General features: G+C 24.9%; 1 protein-coding gene across 1 annotated transcript in view; it reads left to right on the top strand.

Annotated features, from left to right (window-relative positions):
• The first annotated feature begins 550 nt into the window (after window positions 1-550).
• The window catches only part of LOC129984317 (UDP-N-acetylglucosamine/UDP-glucose/GDP-mannose transporter-like), a 28088-nt gene continuing 4723 nt past the window's right edge, over window positions 551-23915 (top strand). Inside the window, exons 1-10 of the mRNA XM_056094178.1 lie at window positions 551-953; window positions 2534-2567; window positions 7660-7746; window positions 8708-8775; window positions 18089-18160; window positions 18537-18605; window positions 19453-19555; window positions 19767-19859; window positions 20449-20595; window positions 21038-21120. Coding sequence (XP_055950153.1) covers window positions 745-953; window positions 2534-2567; window positions 7660-7746; window positions 8708-8775; window positions 18089-18160; window positions 18537-18605; window positions 19453-19555; window positions 19767-19859; window positions 20449-20595; window positions 21038-21120 — 965 coding nt within the window. The 5' untranslated portion in view covers window positions 551-744. The remainder of the gene's footprint in view (window positions 954-2533; window positions 2568-7659; window positions 7747-8707; window positions 8776-18088; window positions 18161-18536; window positions 18606-19452; window positions 19556-19766; window positions 19860-20448; window positions 20596-21037; window positions 21121-23915) is intronic.

The raw sequence follows: 23915 nt of genomic DNA on the forward strand, positions 1-23915 counted from the left end.
CTTAAAATTTAAGAATTCTAAAATCATTCATCAAATTAAAACCATTGACAAACATTAAAAACGGAAATTAAAAGAAAGGCTATTAAAAAAATTATGAAAAGTGAATTACTTTTCTAAATATCTCTTTAGTTTTTTCTATCGTCTCACTCTTAAAATTAATAATCAATAAAATATATATTTTTTTAAATTTGAAAAAAAAATGAGAATTAACTTACAGTTTTTTGATTTGGTCTAAACATATAAATATCTCAACAGAAACAGAGTTCTAAAAAAGATAATTTTATGTGATAAATATGAGTCAAATTAATGAAATATGATTTATGAAATAATATTGAATTTCCTATCATGTATTTAATTTATGTGATATAAGATTGACAAAAAATTAAAATACTTTACAAATTAAATATTAAAATGGAATAAAATTTTTATTTAAAAATTTTTTTAAGCATTTAAATTAGAAATATGCAAAAATAAATTAAATCTTCTATCTTTATAAGATAATTAGTAATTATACAAATCTTTCACTGTGATTGCAACGGGAGTGGATAGGGTTTGTTTACATTTCTGTGTTGCTAGGATAAAATAATTCCAATAGTGCTATGCGTCAGAGTCAAAATTATATGAAATGATTTATCGTCAGCTTTTAATTGTCTCCGTATTGAAGTGTATTGTAATAAATATCTATCTTCATCATATAACTTATTTTTATTGTTGACGTTTCTGGTTAGTAGTTATAGAATTGTAATGAATGAACATGGTCCAAAACCTTTAGACTTTCCAAATGTGCCTAGTAAAACTCATCATATCCAAGTTAAACTGCCTTCAGAGAAAACGGATGCATCTGAAATCGAGAAAGCTAATTTGTATTTTTGGCGGATAGTTTCTGCTGTATTTTATGGTTTATCATCTTTCCTTGTTATAGTTGTGAATAAAATAGTTCTGACGAATTACAAGTAAATTTTTTGTTTGCTTCTTATTCTTAACTGTGCTCATAATATATAGTTATACTTTTAATTTTATCAAGTTTATTCAAATATTTTTATGATTAGAAATTATAATATTTATGCCATTTTAATTACAGCATAACATATATATCATCAACATAACAAATCGTGAGCTTATCGATTGCAATACACATTCGCTTTTTTTTTAGTTCTGTCAATAAACCTGCACTTCTGCAGAAACATTTAACATTTTTTTCATATTAAACAATTTGTTCATTAGAATAAAATCTGCAGTTTAGATTTCTTTTTTGATTCCTATTTGTGATAATAAATTAAAGAGTTATTAAAGTTTAAAATTAATGCTCCTATGCATTTTTTTGGAAGAGAATTTGTTAATTTTTAATACTTTTTCTGAGGAGGTTTTCTATATTTTAATAATATTGCATTATGCTGGTATTGTATTAATTTGAAAAGAGCTGTTAAATCCTCAGCTTGCATAAATTATAATATTGTGAATGAAGTTCAAGCTGAAAATTATGCTATTACAGTGTTTATTTTATTAAAATTTAAGAATAAACATTCATTATTCTTTTTTAAAAAAATATTTGAAGAAGTTTAATTAAACCATGTATTGCATTCAGGATTAAAAAAAGACAAACAAACACTAATTTGAGATTTGTTCTAAATTCCAACCTCCCCATTCTACTGCAAAAAAGAAAACGTGAAGTTCTCCTTAAGAGGTAATAAAAAAAAAAGTCCAATTATCTTATAGTACTTAATTTTAGTCCTGATTTGCATTTTTTCAAAAATTTAGCTAGGGGTAAAAATTTAAGAAGCGTGAATTGAATTATTATAATACTTAGTGATTGTTCAGAAAAATAATATTGACCCTAAGTTTTAAAATTAATTAAAGCAGCTCTTTTTGTAAGTATTGACTTTTACCCTTAGCAAAAGACATCGATGTAAAATGGTTGAACTTGGTCTTTGAAAATGTTTATGAAAAAGAGAAAAGAATTTAAATTTTTATGAAATTTTTTTTGAAAGTTCTGTATTTTAAATCTTTTGTATATTATATAGTTGAAATCATAATCAATAACCAGTAAAAACTTGTGTAATGATGAAAGCTGGTAAGAGGGAAAAAATAAATACTGAAAACTGGTTGTTCATGAAAATATATAGTAGTACAATTAAAAACTGTAACCATTCTATTGTTATATTTATCGTTTTGAGTAGGTGTAGTATCAAAGAAATTTTTAGTATATCAATGGATTGTATTTATGCTCATTTTAATTTGTCTGTATACCAAAAACCACCTTTGTTATGAAGGATTATCATTTCATTAAATCTTGCTTAAACAAACCTATTGTAGATATAGAGTATGCACATTAAATAACTAATTGAATAATTATGATTTGTTTGAGGAACAATGGAAACTAGAATTATTGTGTAATTATTAAATAACAAAGTATATATTTATATGTTTCTTTGATTTATTTCCAAATTACTAGTCATATTTATAATTCTGTAGTTGACACATTGTAAGCATTTTTCAAAAATATAGTTTTAATAGTTTTTTTTTCTTCTGATAGATTTCCATCAGCTCATGCACTTGGTATTGGACAGGTACATTTTAATCATCTATTATTTGATATTAATGCTTAATATTTTTCAAGAATAGCTTATATTATTTATTTTTTAAGTATATATAAAATTAAGATTTCCATTATAACATAGTTTTTTTAATTGTTAGTAATGTCATAGACAATGAAAATGGGGATTTTTTTTATGAGTTATTCAAATTTATGAGTTTGAAAACTTATAAATTTGAAATTCTAATTAGCTGAATTAAAGTTTTTTTTGTGTCTTTTAATGAAATTTATTATATGTTTAGTATGCTTGTCTTCAACAAAAAATAATAATAATAAAAGAGCAAATGTATTAAAAAATGTACATATTAAAAATGGGAGAAAATATGAAAATATATGAAAATATATGAAATGAATGTTATTTACATAGAATATCATAATATTTTAGTTTTGTTGGAATATTTACAAATACAGTAAAGAAATATTTATAATCTTCCAAAGGATTGACATAAAATAACTCACAACTAAATCATATTTAATTAAATTTTTAATTAGCAACTTTGATTATTAAAAATTTATTTTTTAAAAACAAATTAATTTATATGTAATAATTTTAAAGTTTTTAAAAGATGATGCTGTTTATTATTATAGGGCATTGAAAGCAAAAATTAAATTTATGACTAAACATTTATTATAAAAACAAGAATCTTAGTGTCTATTTATATATTTCCTAATTTATAGAAATTATAAATTAGGTAGATATTTAATTACAACTCTGTCAATTTCATTCTAAAAATTTCATTGTAATGTGATGTGCTTTTATTTATGAATATTACACATAACTTTATAAATCAAACTATGTTCATTGAATGAATTTTCATTAATATTTTGATAAACAAAATGAGTTAAAATGTTTTTGACTGAATTCAGAATAACTTTTTCACATCCTGCAGCATAAATTAAATTGGTTAGACAGTTTCAATTCTATTCATTCACCAATGATATCTATTAGATCTATTCATTTCACAATTAATTTACTCTTCAAAAGTGATTTTGAAAGTGGCAAGAAAAACAAACATATAACTGAAGTTATGTGCTTTTATGTAAAAGTACTTTTTCAAGGATTATGATGAAACAATATGTGTAAAAATAATGTATGAATGAGAGATTTTAAAAAGCACTTTAGTTGCAATTTATCCAGAAAATGCATCTTGCACTAGAATAATACTCACTAACTTGGTCACTTAAGTATTTTATAGTGCAGTTTTGGTATTTTGCAAAGAAGGTAGAATATTCTATTATTAAATCCTAACAAATGGATTATTTTTTTTCTTTTGTAGAACTTTACAGATTGAAATTTGTTGATAATATTATCAGTTTAAAAAATTGTAATTGCAAATTGCTCTGATTATTGCTTTAATATTTTATTGGATTGGACAATTAGAGAAAGTAGATGTTTTTGTTGCCACATTTTTACAAACATATGATATTTTCATAAAGATTACCTAATTTAAACTCATTAAGATCAAAAACATAAAAACTAAGTTTAGACATTTCTTTATTTAATGTTTACTTTTTGAATCATGGTTATAGTTGAAGAAGTTTGATCTAATAATTATTAAATACTGTAATACATTAAATTAGTTAGTTATAACATGCTTTATTGGATCATCTTTGATTCTCAATTCATTTCAGTATCAAAGATGCTGAATGTCTCATTTATTTATTTTTGCTTTATTAGAATAGAATTTAACTATTGATATAAATAGCATGCATTTGTTTAATATCCATTTTTCAAGTACACATTAAAAAAAAATATATGGATCATGTTTTTAAATTTTTGTGAGTTGTATTTTGTTTTATCAATTGTCTTGTTTATTTTGGATTTGTTAATCAGACTAAAATTATTGTCATCTGTAAAAATCTCTTTAAAAAAAGCAGTAAAAGTCATTCAGAATATGATTTATTCTTACTGTTTCTATTATATTCTAGATTTTGTTTTTTAACTCAGTTATTTTCCATGATTAGCATATATTTTGCAGAAAATTTTGTGCCCAGATTTGTAATCTGTGTCACTTGCTATCTATTTACTTTCCTAGGCTTCAAAATTATTCTTTTCAATCATTATAAAGATATTTTCAATCCATATTAAGAAGATCACAAGCCAGGTTTTCAGCTAACTATATAAATCTATTCAACTAAAATAATTCATTTAGAAATTCCATTGCCATAAATATCAAGATAAATGAAAGAGAAATTACAAAATGCTCCAATTTGTCCTGTCATGTTTTTTATCGTTTTAAAACCATTTGTTTTACCGTACACTCCCACCTTTGACTATACACTATAACCAAACCATTCTTAAGATAAATATCAATTTTCAAAATAGAAACCTTAAATATACTTCAAATTAAAATTATAATTTATAAAAATAGGATAGAACAGCTCAGTTCCATAAATTTGAGATTCAAGAATTCATGAATTTCAAAATCCCTTTAATATTTCTACAACTTTTTGTAGTCCACCACATTTGTTAGTGATATCATCTTTGCTGTTAATCACAGTATCTTTTTTGATCTCACTATTTCTATCCACTGATCTTATCTCTAGAGGATAAATCTATTTAATAGGATGTAATATGTCACTGTTTGATATTTGGAATTTCACTTCTCAAATTGCTTTCTCTTTACCTGAATAAACTACAAGAAATTTAGTCATTGACCAAAGTAATTTCTTCTTAGAATCATCTTTTATTAAGACAATATCTCCTAATTTTACTTCATAATAATCGTATTTTTCAGATTAACAATAGAACTTCCAAGTATTTACAAAGAAACCTATCTTTTAAGTGTTGTCTAAGGCTTTTGTGATGTTTCTAATGCATTTAACATCATTATCAAATGCTTCTAAGGTATTTAATATCAGTGCTTTCAAATCTACCCAAATCTAGTACTTCCGTATAGAAATATCTTGTTTAAGCATTAATGAGATAAGAGAAATTAGGCTATTAGGACCTTCATATAAATATATAAAAAGTTTTCAGTTGATGACTGCTTTACAATTATATAAGATACTGACTATCACTTCATTGTCTAATATTTTTCAAAGAATTTTTTTACACCATTTTTTTAGCATTTAGCATCCCTCCCCCCTATTTTACCATTAAAAGCACTTTGCTAGGGGGCAGAGAGAATAAAAGATAGGATAAGATTTTTCAGTTAACTATATCAATTTATTCTACAAAGTTATTAACATCAAGATAAATAAATGAAAGATAAATTGCAAAAAGCTCCAATGCATTTGCTCGTGTTCTTTATCATTTTAACACTACTTGGTATACTATGCAGTCTCTGAGTATGAATTCATGTAATGTGGTATGGAACACCAATAGAACCACAAACACTTCCATTTTCTTTCAGAATCTAAATATTCATATGCAAACATAATTTAAAAAATAATCTAATTTATAAAATTTTCTGAGTAACCATTTTTAAGTTTAATTTTAATTTTTATTAATTAATACTTCATGTTCCCTTGCTTTGCTGTTGCTGCAAGTTTTTTTTAATAATGAAAATAGGATTGCGAAAATTCGCATTTCTCTTTTCTTGAAAAAAGGATCTTGAAAGTAAAAAGTAACAAGTCCTGCTTTAATATATAGTTCTATCTTTACATAACACATGAAGCATATGCTACTTAATCTTTTATTTTTATAATTTTTCTGTTTATAATATTAAAGCCATTGTAATTATGCAGTTCTGATAATTACAATTTTAGTGGCTTTATGCTTCCAATTTCATCTGAAAATTCTGTGTATTATAATGTGTAATTAAACTAATTTATGTATATAATACATAAAATATAATATATAATTATGATACACAGAATTATAATTCTGTGTTTTATAAGCTAATTTTAATGAAATTATAATACTCATTCAGTATCACTGGCCCTTTTTTCTTTTTTTTCCCATCAAATTAAAAAGAATAAATTTAGAGTTTATCTAATAAAATTTTAATGTTTATAAAAGGGTGAGTATAGATTTACTATTTGAATTGATTACAGTTTTTATATTTGGCTTCATTCTGAAATCCAACAAAAATTATTAGTTATAACTATGCAGTGATTTACTTTTCACAAAATATGAATAATTCTGATATTTTTCTTTAGAATAAAAAAAAAAGATAATATTTGATTCCCTTTTCTTAAATTTGGTGAGAATCTTAATAAGCTATTTTTATAAAGCTTTTTTTTTGATTTACCAATTATAATTTTTTTTTATTTTTGCATTAATGGAATTTTTTCTTCTACATTAAAGTTGAGAGTGAATGTTATTAAACAGTAATAAAGCATTAAGCGTATTGTCTTTGTGTGCTAGAATAAAGATAAATATTAGCATTAGTAGAATTTTAATGGCATATCTGTTAGTATCTGAAGTTTCAAGAAGTTAAATAGTATTATGTAGTTTGATTTATATTTTTAGATTTAGTTGAGCACAAATAGGTTAGAGCAGTTTTGATGTAAAGTTTGCCATAGATGTTTTGATTTATGATAAGTAAAAATTAATTTACTGTAGTTGGGAGACTTTTTTTGCTTTCCCTGAATTACTGATATTTGGATATGTATGTGTTTTTGTGTCGATATTAGATATTTGTGAGAATTTATGTTTCCAACAAAGGACTTCATTTTTTTTTTGAAATTCATTGCTATCTTCAATTCTTGCAAATTTCCACTTTTTTGTTAGATAAGATGTGGGTATTATTCTGGTGCTAGATCCTTTTATAGGATAAACTGCACCAAAGCTTAATTTTCAGAAAGTAATTGTAATTGTATTCAGAAAGTGAATTTAAAACCACAAAGATGGAGTAAAACTAGAAATGAAAGAAGTTTAAAAAATTGTGTGAATAAAATCAAATATCATAAAACACCAGCTTCTTTTAAGAATACAAAAATGTTGATGTTCGCTTTTTGACCAGTTAGGATGGCAGACTACAAATATTCGAGTTAAATTGCTTAAAACGTTATGAAGTCAGCCTTGAACAATCTATTAAAACATGTTGTATAGTTAAAATGTTCCCACAATGATTGCATACTTTTTATTTTGAATGATTGATTATTTTTTTATATTTCAGATGACTGTGACAATACTTACCTTGTATATTGGTAGATATTTAAATATAGTTAAGTTTCCATCAGTATCCAGTGATGTGCCAAAAAAGGTCTGTAGAACTGAATTATTTTCCCTAATTAAGTTTTAATGTTTATAAGTTATTTTAATGCACGTTTTATAGATAATTACATTTTATGACTTATTATATTGTTTTTTTTTATTCATTATTATAGTAATCTTGTATGTTTTTATAACAAGCAATTTTAGTTGGTGCTTTTTTAATATTTTAAGTGACATACAAGATTTCATTATCCTAGCATATTAATTTCATGTGAAAACATTTTTCAAAAGTTTGTAATTCAAAGTTTAATGTTTTCATATCAAGTTATTTCTCTACTCATCAGCATGTTATAAATTTCATAGTATGTGGTTGTTGTTGATAAAAATTTGCATTTGAATTTTTTTTTATATATAATTTGAATTTAAATTAGGAGTTTTATATTTTTCTTATAATTGATTGGTAGTTTAGCTATGCGAAATGAAATGGTGGATAATACTATTTTTTTTGTCACACTCTTGTTATATTTTTTGATATATTTATATTTATGGCATTTCTATAATATCCATCTGGAGTTTACCTTCCCTCCCCCATTATATGGCAGCAATTATCTTATGGTATCCAAAGGAGGCACTGAAAATTTAAATTATCAGTGTATTTTAAGTATCAGAGAAGACAGTTTTATTTGTGTGCATAGTTAGTAATATTGGAACGAAGGGTAAATCAGTATTAACTAAATACTTATGTGAAAGTTAAAAGTAATTAAATAAGTGCACCTTTATGTATGTGATAACTTACAAAATCCCATTGAGTATTTATTAAATTCAAACTTGAATATTAATATCTGGTTAATAAGTTAAGAATGGAAAATTTAAGAAATGGTATTGATTAATAATGTAGCTGGTTATTAAAAATTTGAAATTACTGCAAACATATTTTTTTTACCTTTTCTTGTTTTCTTCTTTCTTTTTCCCTTTTTAACCAAAAATTAGAATTCCGTATTCTTTTACAGATATGGCCTCTTCCATTATTCTTTATAGGAAATCTAGTATGTGGACTGGGAGGGACTAAACATCTTAGGTAACAAATCAGAACTTTTATTAGCATTTTCAGCATTTTATAGATAAATAAGCTTTTCTTAAAAATTAAATTTATTTTAACTTTTTATTAAAGAAAAATTTACTTTTTTAAAAAATGAATAGCATAAAATTTATGTTATTCTTTATTTGTAAAATAAAGAATAAGGTGTATTTTGAGCATTTATAAAAAAAGATGCATTTTGAGTTTTTTTCTTTGAAATTTTGGTTGGTTTTTGTTCTGTATTTATTGCTAATTGATCATTTTCCATTTGTTATATCTTCAAACTTTTTATATATGATATAATATATATCCTACTAGTCGTTTTTGGCGACAAGTTTGCTCACCTGGATTATTGATTTTTTAGGTTGTTTAATTATTAATATGCGATTTATTTCTTTTAGAAACATTTTTCCTTGTAATTTGATGTGAACTAAAACACATGAATTCAATTGAAGTAATTTACCACAAAATATAAAGTGTATTACGAAATAAAAATGAAGTGAAAATCCTACTACTGATTTAATGATTGACAAAGGCACATGCTTGAATGCTTTGATGGAGAGTTTGAATTCCATCATAGCATATAAAAACATCGCTTCAGATAGTGTTTCAAATTTAAGTAAAAATATTATCAAAGTTAAATAAAAACTAGTATGGAAATGAAATTTATATAATTAAAGGAGTAAATTTTTTAGTCTTAATATAATACAAAAAAGCATTTTTATAATTGTTTTAAAAGATATGAGGCAAAAGATTTTCCGTAGGCAATTTATAACGATTTTGGCTATACTTAAGATTAATATACAGGGGCCAAAATTGAAGCCTTTTACCAAATATAAATGTGACAATTTTTTATTGCAATTTTAAAAACCATTTGTAAGCATTTCTGGTATGTACTCAGGATTGTAGACTTTCTGAGATTTTTGGATGATCAGTACAATTTTCATGTGCATAGCGAGAAACTGTACATTAATCTTATCATGATTGCTTATCAGGCAGTGGTTAAGCCTATATTTGAACTTGATTGAACTTTTTGTTTGAAGCTTATTTCTTAATTTCCTCTGACTTAATGCCCTCTTTGGTGACATGTTGAATTATCTCTGGAACATGTCTAATAATATTTTGGAGCTCCATTAATTTGCTAAGTGAAGCATTTGATTCAGTACAGCTATAAAAATATTTAATGAATGAAGCAATCTGAAATTTGTATTATATATATAACAATTTTTGAGCCCCCTATATTTTTGCTACTTTTACTTACTAAATGTGTTTGGGATCCTATGGATCCCAAACTGTACGGTGAAACTGTAAAAAATTAATAAAAAATAACAAATGATGTTTGAATCAAGAATTTTATTTTAAGTGAAAGCACATTCTTAAAGGTTATTTTTCTTGAAGGTAACATGCCAATTTGATGATCCAGGGGGTCGTAAATTACTGAAAACGAAAAAAAGTAGTTTATAACCCTTATCTGCAAAAATATTAAAGCTTGAAGAAAAATAAAAGCTTGAAAATGTAAGAAATTTCATTCTCTTTAATTTGATATAAAGTGTGCATTAGGTGGACTGAGGAGATTTTAATGTATTCAAGAAAAACTAAAATGTGTACCAGGAAATATTGCTGCAATATCGGTACCGTTGTTTGCAGAGGGTATTGTCAAATTCAAAAGATGAATTCAGGGAGGTGATAGTAGGCATTAAGGAGATGAAAAATTATTATAAAACATAGAGTTTCAAGTCACGTTTATTCGGTGAAAATCGCATAAACAGATGTCGAAAAGTAAATGAGCCTGTTGAAAAGAATGACCCGCTGTATGCTAGGATTAGGAACAAGGTAATCGAAAAGAAGAAGCCTTTTCGTATGTAAATTTTTCATCCATTAGAGAAAAATAAATGCAGCGAGCAAGTATTCATTAATGATGATGATGGTTGTTTGATGGTTGTCAAACTTCATTCGCAAACAACATCTCAGATTTCACGAATGTAACTAAAATGTGCTGGTGTACCACCATGCATGAACCAAATGTTCTGGCGTACAATACAACAATAGTAAAACTGGAGGAACGTACTGCAAGAAAATAGGGTACTTTGTGCCCTTGCGGCATTCGGGCAAACAATACGGTCCCAATAGATGACCCAGATGTTAATATTAAACTTGTGTTGTATGATCGACGAGATAGTGATGTGGGGATTTTCGAATGACCAAATATGAGCATTGTGCTTGTTGAAGAAGTTTTTTCTCATAAAGCAGGCTTCATCTGAGAATAAAACTTTCGCAGAAAAGTGTGCGTCTTCCTGTATGGCATCAAGCATCCCGTGCACGAACTCCGCTCGCAGTGGGTAATCATCATTGCATAGGAGTTGGACTTTTTTCAAGTGAAATGGGTGCATGTTTTCAGTTGAGCTAGATCATCAAATCCGCATATTACCAGCATGAAAATTAACCTTTAAGAATGTGCTTTCCCTTAAAAGAAAATTCATGATTCAAACATCATTTGTTATTTTTTTATTAATTTTTTACAGTTTCCTACAATTTTTGGGCTCCCTGTATTTTTGCAATTTTTACCTACTAAACGTCGTTTGGGACACTATGTTGTATAGTGATTCTTAATCCTCTTGATGCCTACTATCACCTCTCTGAATTTGTCGGTCGAATTCAGCAACACCCTGTATGTATAAAGATTTTTAAAAATTTGCTGTGCATCTTCAAATTTAGGTTTAAATATCATTCTTTACCTTTATCTTAAGACAGTTAATGATGTAGAAAAGCAAGTGATGGTGGAATAATTGAGAGATGACAAAACATTATTTTTATTGTGGGGGAAAAAAAACAACCCTGGATGCATTGTATAATTTAGAACAGATCAACATAATTGGATTGGTTTAATTTAAATGCTAGAATTTCATTAAAATTATTTTTTTTTCTTTTAAAGATTAAAATATTAAATTGAAATAATGCCTGCATTAATTAGATTGTGGAATGATGAGACAATAATACTTGAAATGATGAAACTGAAATCTCTATTTTTGGAGAAAACCGATCAAAGCATTCTGATTGTATAATTAATCTGCTTTAAAAATTCAGTTAGTATTATGATATAAGGTTGTTAAAACATGTGGTCAGAATTTGCCTAGTTAGTAAAAATAGAAACAACAAAATATACAAAAATTGTATGCTTGAATTTAAATTGAAACCTTCCAAGTATTCTGAGATAATAATTCATTTAAATTTAGGATTCAGATATGATTCATGTTGGAGATAAGCATAAAAAAATGTCTTCTAGATAATCATATTTTCTTGATGCATCAATATCTAAATTTATTAGAATTGAAACTAATTAATAATTTATGAATGCACTTAAAAAAACTTGTTTGTAAGAAGGAATCTAATAATAAAATCCATATGAAAAATTATTGATGCTGAGCTATAGTTTATAAAGCTGTAGAATTGAGAAATAAAATTAACTCTGTTATGGCCCTTTATGCTGATATATTGTAATATAATTCAAAAGTTGACCAGTATGAGCTGACACAATGATAATTTTTTTTATAATCAGATAATCATTTGACAGAATTAAAATTTTTTTTGGTTTATTTCTGTGTTTTTTTTTCCTTTTTTAACTGTTCATAAAAGTATTTATACCATTTTTAATAGAATTATTTTCCATTGTGATATTTTTATTACATGTGTGTGTGTGCATATTTATATTTGCACACAGTTAAGAAACACAGAAATTCAAAATGTACAATTTGTAAATGGCTTCTTACTTTGTCCAGTATTATGAGGTTTATATATGAAGTTTCTGAAAATTATATGTTATTACAACCCATGATTATCATAATCTTGTAGTTGCCGGAGAAGCACAGTTGATATAGCAGAAGTGAAGTGATGAATTGAATACTTATATATTTTTAATTATAAACAAGAACGATTTAAACATTTTCTGTGATATTAAGTTTTAAACTTGATAGAATGTCAGACTTTTATTTTATATCTTTGATACTTTTTCATATTCATTTTATGCTTTTAGATAAGTTGGATTCAATGGTAAGTTTCATCATAAAAAAAATTTCAAAGTAATTTTTACATTAAAATTTCAGTTACATTCTATTGTTAGATACTGATTAAAAAATATTTTTAATGTCCTCTAAATTTATGATTGAATACATTTTCTTTTCGAATGAGCTTAAAGATTTTATTTCATAAATATAAATTAAATCGTATTGTAGAATCTCAATGTATTAGTAGTTACAGTTTCATAATGTTTTATTTTTCTCTCTCTTGACATGAAAATTCAAAACATATGTAAGACTATTTTGAAAATTGTATGGAATTGTATTTTTGTGTTATTTTTAAAACTTGGTATATATTATCTTTATTTGTATACATAGGCAATGTTGTTTCTATTGACATATTTCATTTTTTTCTTTTGATATATTATTTAAAATGTAAGTAAAGTTTTGCATTTTTCCATATATGTAATTTTTTAAAGAAATTATCTCATTTATATAATTTTAAGAAATTCTAAGAAAGAACTACTGGTTAGTATTATGTATTAATTATCTCCAAAATTTAAATAATCTGAATTATAATCTGAAAAGAAAAAAGTTTTATTTAACAATTTGATTATTAACTTTCCATCTTTTAATTGCTATAGCTTTTTTATTTATTTCATAGAATCATTAATGTTTAACAATGAAAGATTTTGTAGATACATTTGTATTTAGAAGATACAAATTTATGGACATTTTATATATTACTATGATCAAAAAGTATCCTGGATGCTTCATTCAGAATGCATTTATAGTAGATATTATCTGCAAACTTTTATAAGAATTTTTTACAATTTCTATAAACATTTGCCAACAGTCTGAAATTTATTTTGTATGGAAATAAATTTGTTTTTGATGAAATATGAATTTTTATTTTGTTGATTTTCCAAAACGAAGAATGTTATTAAATAAAAACATGCATAAATATTTTTCCAATGGAATTTTTACTACAAAATCATTTGAAATGCTGGAAAAAAAGCATTGAAAGACGATTCTTTATCAAAACCAATAGCTTTTGTTTAGTATAAAAAGTTTAAAGATGGTTTATAAAAAAACGACAATTGTGATCTGGTAGACTGTTTACTTCAATTAATGATCAAGTTATTGATTATGTTAGGTAATTGGTGGCTGGTGATTGTATCAGTAGTACTTGATGGCAATAAGGGATTTTATTGAACTAAGTCTATAATCATTTGAAAAAAAAATTCATCTAATATTGTTATACTGAAGTTGTAACTGAGTTTGTCCAGCAACAACAATGTGATCAATTGGCTTGAGAGATGTTTTCATTAGATAATTTCTTTCTAAAGGGCATTATTTTCAGTGATGAAGTTTGGGTACATATTTTTGATATAGAAATAGCTCAACAATCAAGTGAATAGCAATTGAAAGGAGAAGCAGTACCATAAAGACCATATAGAAATCACTAAAAAAAATCAAGGTAATATTGACTGTTTTCTTTGATTGTCTTGGTGCTATGCATTATGAAATCTGATCAGACAGTCAATAAAGTTTATGGTTTGAGTGTTTTGGGCTGTTTGCATGAAACAATTTTTTGAAAACAATCAGAAAGATGGTGAGAAAACTCATGGATTTTACGAAACAATAGCGAACTATCTCACAATCTATTTATTATATGTTATCAATCATGTATTAAATAAATAAAGTTCCATAAATTCCTATTAGTCTGATATTGCACTTCATGACTTTTTATTGTTTTTCCATGGTTACTTTTATTTATTATTTTTCCTTGGTTGCCTCTATTTATTATTTTTCCTAATTGCCCCTTTGTGCTCATTGTATTCTTCATTTTGAGTCCAATAAAAGAAAATTCATTACAAACTTTGAAGGGGCTTCAGAAAAAGTACTTAATGACATGTTTAATAGGAAAACAGCATTAGCAAAAGTGCATTGTAATTGGGTGAAATTACTTTGAAGGATATGCAATATGTTTTGACTAATGAATTCATACCTTTTGTTCTTTGCTATTAATTCCGGATACTTTTTGTTCACAGTAGTATATAGTCTAAATTTTTGAATATTTTTATAGTAAAATCATTTCCAGTATTATTTAACATTATTTGTGAATGGGATGAGCATGGAAATATATATAATTCATATGCTAAGTGCTTTGATGGTAGTTTATTGGTACTGATTATTCATGGAACATATTTGGCAAAATTATTGTTATGAGCTGAATAAATTAGTAATCCATATATCTTTATTATTAGTGTGAATGTATGAAAACAAATTATATCTTGATGAAATATTGCTATGAATTGATTAATAACGGATTAACATAGTTGATTTTGACATATTTCAATCTTTCAGACCACATTTAGTCCAAAAATCATGTTTTTGGAATTATGTCCATTTGTGTGAATATGTTAATTTGAGCTTGAAGGATGAAATTTGTTTTTTAGTGTTTACAAAAATTTGTAGATTTCTATCGCATTCAGAAAAATCCTGTCTATTTGGCTGTCTGAATAGAAATTAGCATGATAACTACAATATAAAGAGATCTAGATAGATAAAATTTAGTATACAAATTTAAAATATAAAGTGTAAAAACTTATCAAATTTGGAACCAAATCCAATCAAGAAGTTGATTGTGTCAACATGCACTTTCATAAGCCTGTAAAATCGATAACTCAAAAATTCAATGACTTTAATTTATAAAATTTGGTATATGATTCTGTGACCACTATTACAGTTCTGTATCCAATTTATTGATCAGAAAAAGGGTGTTCAAAATACACATTAAGTTTTCTATTGCTTTTGTATTAAATTTGTTTCATAACTATATTTTACTAGTGGCATACTATTAATTATATAAGGGTTCAGTATTCTATTTTAAATGTGGAACTTTTTTACATTATATAATATTAAAAAAAAAAAAAAAAGTTCAATATTCTATTTTAAATGTGGAACATTTTTACATTGTATAATTAAAAAAAAATAAAATAAATAAAGTTGTTATATATATATATATGTAATGATATTTTAATATCTAATTTAATCTAAATTAATTTCCTAAATTTTTTTTACCATATTCGGCCCATGTTCGGGTCATTCTAAAGTGTTCTCTTGTTTCCTGATCCCCATTCCATGTATGAAGCTGTGTAAAAAATACTGCACAATCAGCTCTAGATATCAAGTGAAAATGATCCCTCCATTGCCCTTGTCAAAGGTCAGCATGTGGATTCAATTGCCATGTGGCCAGAAATCCCATGCTATATAAGACTAGTGATCATATGTTTCGTCCCCTTTTCTTACTTCTGCTTTTGTTTCGCACTGTTGGGAACATGCCTTGTCCGCCCCTTCTTGTAAATAAATTGCTTTTCTGGAATGGATATTAAAATTAATTAAAAAAGGTAAATTGTTTCTTCAGTGTCTTTGAACCTGCATTCCTTCAACCAAAATAAGCTTACATATATATATTGATATTTTAAAATTTCATTTAAAGAAAAAATCATATTTGGCTTAAAAATTGTTGGTTAATGGCTCGCATACCAATAAAGAAATTCAGAAGAGTTTTTTGAGAATCAGTTTTATTTCTCATGGTAATTGACTGTAAAGATTGATTGACTTTAAAGATAACAATAAAGATTTCAAATACTACTTATTCCATGTCATTATTTCATTCCATTGTATGATAAAGACGCTTGTCTGCAATCTTGTAAGTGTATATTAAAAAAAATATTATCAAAAGTAAACCTGCACTATAGAAGTCATTATTTGTGCTGAATTTGTTTATATTTTTAGACTTTCGTCTAAATTATTACGTATCATATTTTCATAAAATATGGAAGAAATTTAAAAAATAAACATTATTTATTTTTAAAATTATTTATTTTTTATAAATATGTAGTCCCATTGATGAGATTTAGCATGCAATTAATAATCAGTGTAGAATAATGTTGTGACTAGTTATCTATAGTATTTGATAAATGTTTAAAAAAAACATCCTGTCTAATTTTTGAAATTTTATTTATATCATGATTTGTATTCTTTAAACAAGAAATTTATTTTATTGTAGAAGGAATTGCAATCCCCCCCTCCCGTCTATTTTATTCATTTCATTTCTTTTAACATTATTATTTGCCAATGAGAAATTAATGTAAATAAATATTTTTATCAGTTAAAATGTAACTGATGCAGACACAAATTTGATGCATAAATATTCTTCAATCTCTGTTTAATTTTAGTTTATATGAAATGCATTGTTAATAGATAATGAATGATAGAAAAAAGAGCACTTTTAACAAAATGCAAAATGTTATGTCTTGTATGAAATTTGCCAGATTAATGTCATAATTTTTGTTACATGACAATATTTTGCTGTATCATAAACATTTCTTTAAAAAGAATTAACAAATTTTGCTTATCTGCATTTATTAATTATCATGAAATATATATTTATATTATCTTATTTAAATAATTCTCTTATGCCTTAAATGTAGGATTCAGTTAGAGAAAACTCTGAAACTTATTTAGCAATATATAATAGCTTAAAAATACTTAGCAATATTTTATCGGAATTTTTTTTTTGTCAATAGTATTAAAAACACATTTTCTTTTATATGATATATATTCTTAAGTATGCTTTTTCAAGATGCAAAATTAATTTATTATATTTTCAAAATCTTTATTTATTTTCAGTAATTTGAGCAACATACATCTTTGATGCATAAGCAAGCAATATATATTTTTATATTATGTTCATGGAGCTTCAAAATTAGTAAAAAGAAAAGAAAAAAAAAAAAAAAAACTTTGTTTGTTAGGTTGAATTAAATTTTTTTTTTCAATTGTAATTACTTTTTGAAAACTGTTATGTATTCAAATTGAAACTTACTTCAATATTATTTTGACATTAATTTGATTATAGTGGCAGCTTAAAATTCACCTTGAGCTGCAAAATGCATTTAAGACAGATCATTTGCAATTTTAATTGCATTAAAAATTATTTGAATTGAATCATACTTCGTATATATTTAATAATATTTGTTATATGAAAAGTGTAATAAAAATGCATATGAAACAGAAAATAATTTCATCTGATCTTTTTAAATTTTATAAATTTCTTGCTGTTGATTGACAAAATTTGTTATTGAATTACTAATTATGTTCACAAATATGAAGTATATTATGTTTAATTAGAAATTTGATTTTTAATATTTAAATAAAACCATTTTAAATCTCATGCATTTTGAAGATGCTAGATATAATATTTTTATGTATTTTTTTCCTCTTTTTTATAGCCTTCCCATGTTTACTGTGCTGCGTCGCTTCACAATTTTGATGACGCTCATAGGGGAATATTTTATCCTTAAGTATGCATTTTATATTTGTTTTTTCTCAGTGTTATGAAATATCTAAACATACTTGTTTGAAATTTCATTTAAGTAAATGTGCCATGCTTACAAAACTATATTTATTATTTTTCTAAAAAAAGTTCAAATTAAAAAATATTTGCATGATAAAAGTTTTACTTCTGTGTTTATTATGTGTTGCTGGCTTTCTGATATTTATAAATACAAATTAAAATATATTATAATAATTTTAATTCCTTACTTAAGTATTATTTGAATTTTGTATAAACTCCAGAAAAAAGTTCTTTTTATTTAAAAATTATTAAATTTTAAAATAAATTTGTATAAAACTATTTATTTTAAATATTATAACTAATGATTTGTTATATTTTCCTAGTACACGCCAAAGTTGTCCCATTGTAGCAACTGTAATTGCTATGGTTGGTGGTGCCATAATAGCTGCTGTGTGAGTTACATTTGAAATATGCTTTCATTTTTTTTGTGTGTGTTTTATATAACAATAACAATTTGAATAAGTTATTTGCATGACATAAAATAAAACTCTTTAAATATGTTAAAGCTTATTGAGCATACAAACAAAATTAATAATCAAAATGAGTAATTTTGATTTTTTTTTTTATGTAATGTAAATAATGCAAGCAGCTTATGAAATTTTATTTAACTTATTTTTAACTGAAATAGCCTTCAGCCTGAGAGAGGGAAAAACAGTTAGAATTTTATTTAGCTTTGTTTTTTGAGGTAACAAATATTATTACTTTTTTTTTTCTAAATAAGTGTAAGCAACTGTAATAAATCTTTGCTGTTTGGTCAGAAAACAGTAATAATTAACATTGATATAAATGAAATATATTTAATATTAGATTTTTAATAATTTTGGAATTAAGTACAAATAATATTTATATTTTAAGTTATTATGTATTTCAATAACTTAACTGCATTTTTAAGAATGATTCTATTTTTAAATTATATTTATGTTTAATTTATTATTAAGCACTCTAGAGTATTTCTTTTCTTAACAGTCATGTTGCTTTGTTTGCCTTAAAAATTATTCAAACAAGTATTTTGGTATCACAGTTTGCAAAAAAAAAGAAAAAGAAAAAAAAAAAAAAAAAGAAAAAGAAATTTTAAATTTTATAGCTTTTTTTCATAAATTTTTCTTACAAATAACATAATGCAACTACGTAAAAGGAAAATTATTGGCTGAAATAGATTGTTAGTATTTCTTAAAGGGGGAGGGGGGAAAGCAACAAAAAATTAAGCCCTTAATTAAAAATCTTTTATTTCCTTAACAGAGATGACCTTTCATTTGAAGTTCAAGGTTACATGTTTGTTTTGTGCAATGATTTCTTCACTGCAGCAAATAACATTTGTGTTAAAAAGAAACTAGATGCCAGAGTGAGTATTTAAGTTGTCATTCTCCATTTCAATTAACCTAATTTTTTTTAATTTGAAATTCTGTTATATTTGTTTAAGAAATGTTAGAATTTTTTTTTTTTTTGTTTATGCCATCCTTCATTTAGCCTGCATATTTAGTATAAATAAATATTCATTGTCATTTATTACTCTCAAGTAATGAAACACAAATGTGCTTATCATACATTTATAGGATCTAGGAAAATATGGCCTACTGTTTTACAATGCTTTGTTCATGATATTACCCCTAACTTTGTTATGGTGGTACTCTGGAGAAATTGAAAAGGTAATCATAATTTTGCTAATATATGTCCTGACAGTATTTAAAAAGACTATAATTGATACTGAAAATAATTAAAAATCATGACTTTTTAGTCTTTTGTTTTGTCACTTTTTTTACATTTTGATGAGTTTAAAGACTAATTGTCTTAAAATATTGTTTCAATTTTTCAAAAAAAAAAAAAAAAAAAAAAACATTTTGGATTAAATGTGTTGCATTATTTAATAAATTATTTTTTATGATTCTGAATCTTTCAAAATTTGTGCTGATAAAGTATTAAAATTATTTAAATGCTATATTTTTATATGATTATCAGCTTTAAATGTTGATTATCCTAAAAAATTATTTACATAATTGCACAAAATTTTATATTTGAATAGTGAAGCAAGTGCTAAATAAAAAATAATATTGATCTTGAAGAATATTCAAAATTAAGTATATTCTTAAAATAATGCTAATGTTTCATATTATATAGATCATTAACTGTTTTTATTTTTCATAACTTTTGGACGCAAATGGAGAAATAATTAATAAACCTTTTTTTTTTTTCTGTTTTAAATACTGAATTGTTTCTTTCCTTTTAAAAAAAATTTAGACAATGGCATATCAGAGGTGGTTAGATGTTACATTCCTTACTTCATTCCTTCTTTCATGCTTCATGGGTTTTGTTCTTATGTATTCTACAGTTTTATGTACAGCTTACAATTCTGCTTTGACTACTACTATAGTTGGAGTAATAAAAGTAAGTATGTTTCAGAAAATTTTCATGAAATGACTGCATAATATAATATAAATTAAAACTTTTTATTTCTTTTAGCTTTTGATGTAACAATTTATCTGGTGTTAGAAACCATTAATTATCTCAATTATTAACTACATATTCATTATCTGTTTTATAACTTTAATGTTGTTGCTCAGTGAAGTTATGGTTCCTGTTAATATTTTTCTGTAAAATTCTGATACATGCAAATGAACACATGTTGTATTATTTCCTTTATTTAAAATTATGTTTGAAAATATTCCTTGGACATATGCTAAACTGCTGTCTATTTTGTTCAATAAGTTCAATGCATTCTGTAAAGTGTATTTTTCTTTAATTACTTTTCTGTTCATATGTGCTATTTTATTTATTTTACATTATGTTGGTAAGTTTTTAAGTATTGTTTATATATATATTTTTTCAGAATATTTTGGTCACATACATTGGAATGTACTTAGGTGGAGATTATATCTTTAGCTGGGCAAATTTTATGGGATTGAATATCAGGTAATTCTTTATGCATCTTTTGAAATCTGATATTTATGTAAATTGAGCTTAAGGGGAAAATGATGAAAACATTTGCATAGCTTCTTATGATGTATATAAGAATGTTGAGGTTGTAAAATATGTTGCAAAGATAATTTAAAGAATATTTAAATATTGCATCTTATTAAAATAACTTTTGTCTATTACATTTATTTATTTTCCTATTCACTTTTTTTTTAACTCTGTGAATTCAAAATTGTCAAAATGTGTTTTCTATTAGTCAAGGCTTGATAATAGGATTAGTTTTGATATAAGATAGATCAATTGTAAGCTATGTGCATGAATTGTGTAACAAAACTACACTCAATTTATAAAAATCACTCTTATTCCCTTTAATATTATCATGCTATTTCTGGAAACTGGTTTGTTCTTTATATGTATTATATTCAGGGATTTTGCAGTTCTAGGAGACTCCCCCCCCCCTTCATAGTTTTCCCTATTCTAAATGTTTTTCTAATTAGGGTTGATAATTTTTATTTATCATTCAAATAACTTTATGTTCTTTAAGTGAATGGAATGTTTTTTCAGGAAATGTCTCATTGAGTTGTGCTATTATAAGTTATTATATAGCACTACATATATAATCATTGGACACCAATAATAAAAAAAATTACTATTTTATTCTTTTGATAAGAAAATATATTGCCATCATGGGCCCCTTTGATTCACTCTTTTATATCTAATGTTCTTTTAATATGCTCCGTTGCAAGATTTTATCAAAACAGTCTTGTGAATTCCAATTTTATCTGTCATACTTTCTAGTAGCAACCCTTGGATTTGTCAAAAGCTTTTCATTTATAATAGAATCTGAGTTGGCATAATTTGAATTTATCATCAGCACATTTGCAGCTGTTATTTAACCAGAAATAAACTTTATTTTTAAATGGATAAATATTATTATGGCTTGAAACAAAAATATAAATATCATTAGCAAAGTTTGATTTTTCAAAATATGATTGCCAATATAAAAATATATCTTTTCTCCTCTTTCAAGGCAACTTCTTTTCCTAAATTTTAAAGTTCCAAAGCACTATCCTAGTTTTCTTGGTGGTACTCAAGGCCCTTTATATTTGGCAATTTTCAGTCATGGGAGAATTCTTACTTCTAAAATAGTTATCTTTTGCTTTGACATTGAATTCAATTTAATATTTATAATTTTGACAATTTAAATCAATTTACACATTGAAATATTTTAGAGAATGAAAGCAGTGTTTAAAAAATAACTTTGATAGAATTGAATATCTAGAGTTATGACTATTATGGAATTGTTCTTTAATCTTGTGTGCATGATTTGATAATCATTTATCAAATTGTTATTTTGCATACTGAATTTAAACTTAAGAATTCTAAATATATACAAAGGTACAAAATCTAACATCATGCAATTTCTTTATTTGACTTATGAAATACCTGACAAATTATTGAAATTTTATGATATAGTTTTGTATTAAGTAAAACTCAATGATGTATTCTAAAATTTCTGAAATAATGCTTAAAGAAATATAACACCAAGAATTATTGGAACTCTCTGTTTATGGAAAGCATATTCATTTAGTTCCATGTCTAATTTTCTGTTAGTTTGCATTATCTAAATGGAAGAGAAAATTGTCTTTTTTTTTGTCTTATGATAGAATAAAGTTATTTAATTCAGAAACAAATGAATAATCTATTTGAGAACAAGTGATATGGTAAAAGAATTCGTTTTATATAATGCATCTATATAATTCTTTTATATAATGCATCTGAAAGAAAATGGCATCAAAAGCTTTGTTAAATAGTTTTCACAAGTTAAAAATTTACACCAGAGTTTCAATTATTACAAATTATGTATTTTTGTCCTATAGTCTTTTCAACTATTTTAACACACTTTTCATTACAAGTATTTCCTATGCGCTGTGAAAAAGACTTACTTTTACATTGTCAGAACAAAATATAAGAAAGCAATGCTTTAGAAATATGAAAAATATTGTTCCAAACATTTATCTGGTATAATTTAATTAAATATTTAAGACAAATTTGTCATTATTTGATCGAAATAATTTTCTTGAAACAATTCTGAAGTTGTAAATTTATGGTGCATATTGAAAATTTGTATCTAGTAGCTTTCAAGCATTTTGTATTGCCTATAATTTTTTGTTTCAAAATTGGGATACATTCTGAAATTCATGCATTTGCTTTTAAGTTTTGTTAATTGTTATTATAATGTTGTAATAAACTGATATGCATTTTTTAGCAGAGACATTTTTTATTAAATTTATATTTTTGATATGCAATTAAATTTATATATCTTGAATTTATGATACTGGAATCCCATATTTACTAGCATTGTTGATTATTTCATTATGTGAAGAAATAGAGAAATATAAATTGCAAAGCATTGTTTTCTAGATTTTTTTCTTTTGAAAATATTTCTTATATTTTGTTGCTGTGAAGATGATAAAAATTTTTTAAAAATAAATTTGCATTATGCTAACTCTAAAATCTATCATTACAGTACTAAAAAGTATTAATAAATCTGTTTGTGGATTCATTTTTTGAAACTTTCTGAATGTATGTCTTTTAAACTATGATATATAAAAGGATGATAAATGTGCATAGTTATTTAATCTTCCTATCACTTATAGAGTTTTTAGTTTATTGTATAATAATTGCCAGATGATAATTTCAGACTGATGTGTTTAAGTGAATATTATTATAACATATTGGTAAACTGAAATGCAGTTATGCATTTGATATTTTGGAAAGTTTTGAAACTA

The sequence above is a fragment of the Argiope bruennichi genome, chromosome 9 (assembly GCF_947563725.1).
Source record: "Argiope bruennichi chromosome 9, qqArgBrue1.1, whole genome shotgun sequence".
In the NCBI taxonomy this organism is placed as follows: domain Eukaryota; kingdom Metazoa; phylum Arthropoda; class Arachnida; order Araneae; family Araneidae; genus Argiope; species Argiope bruennichi.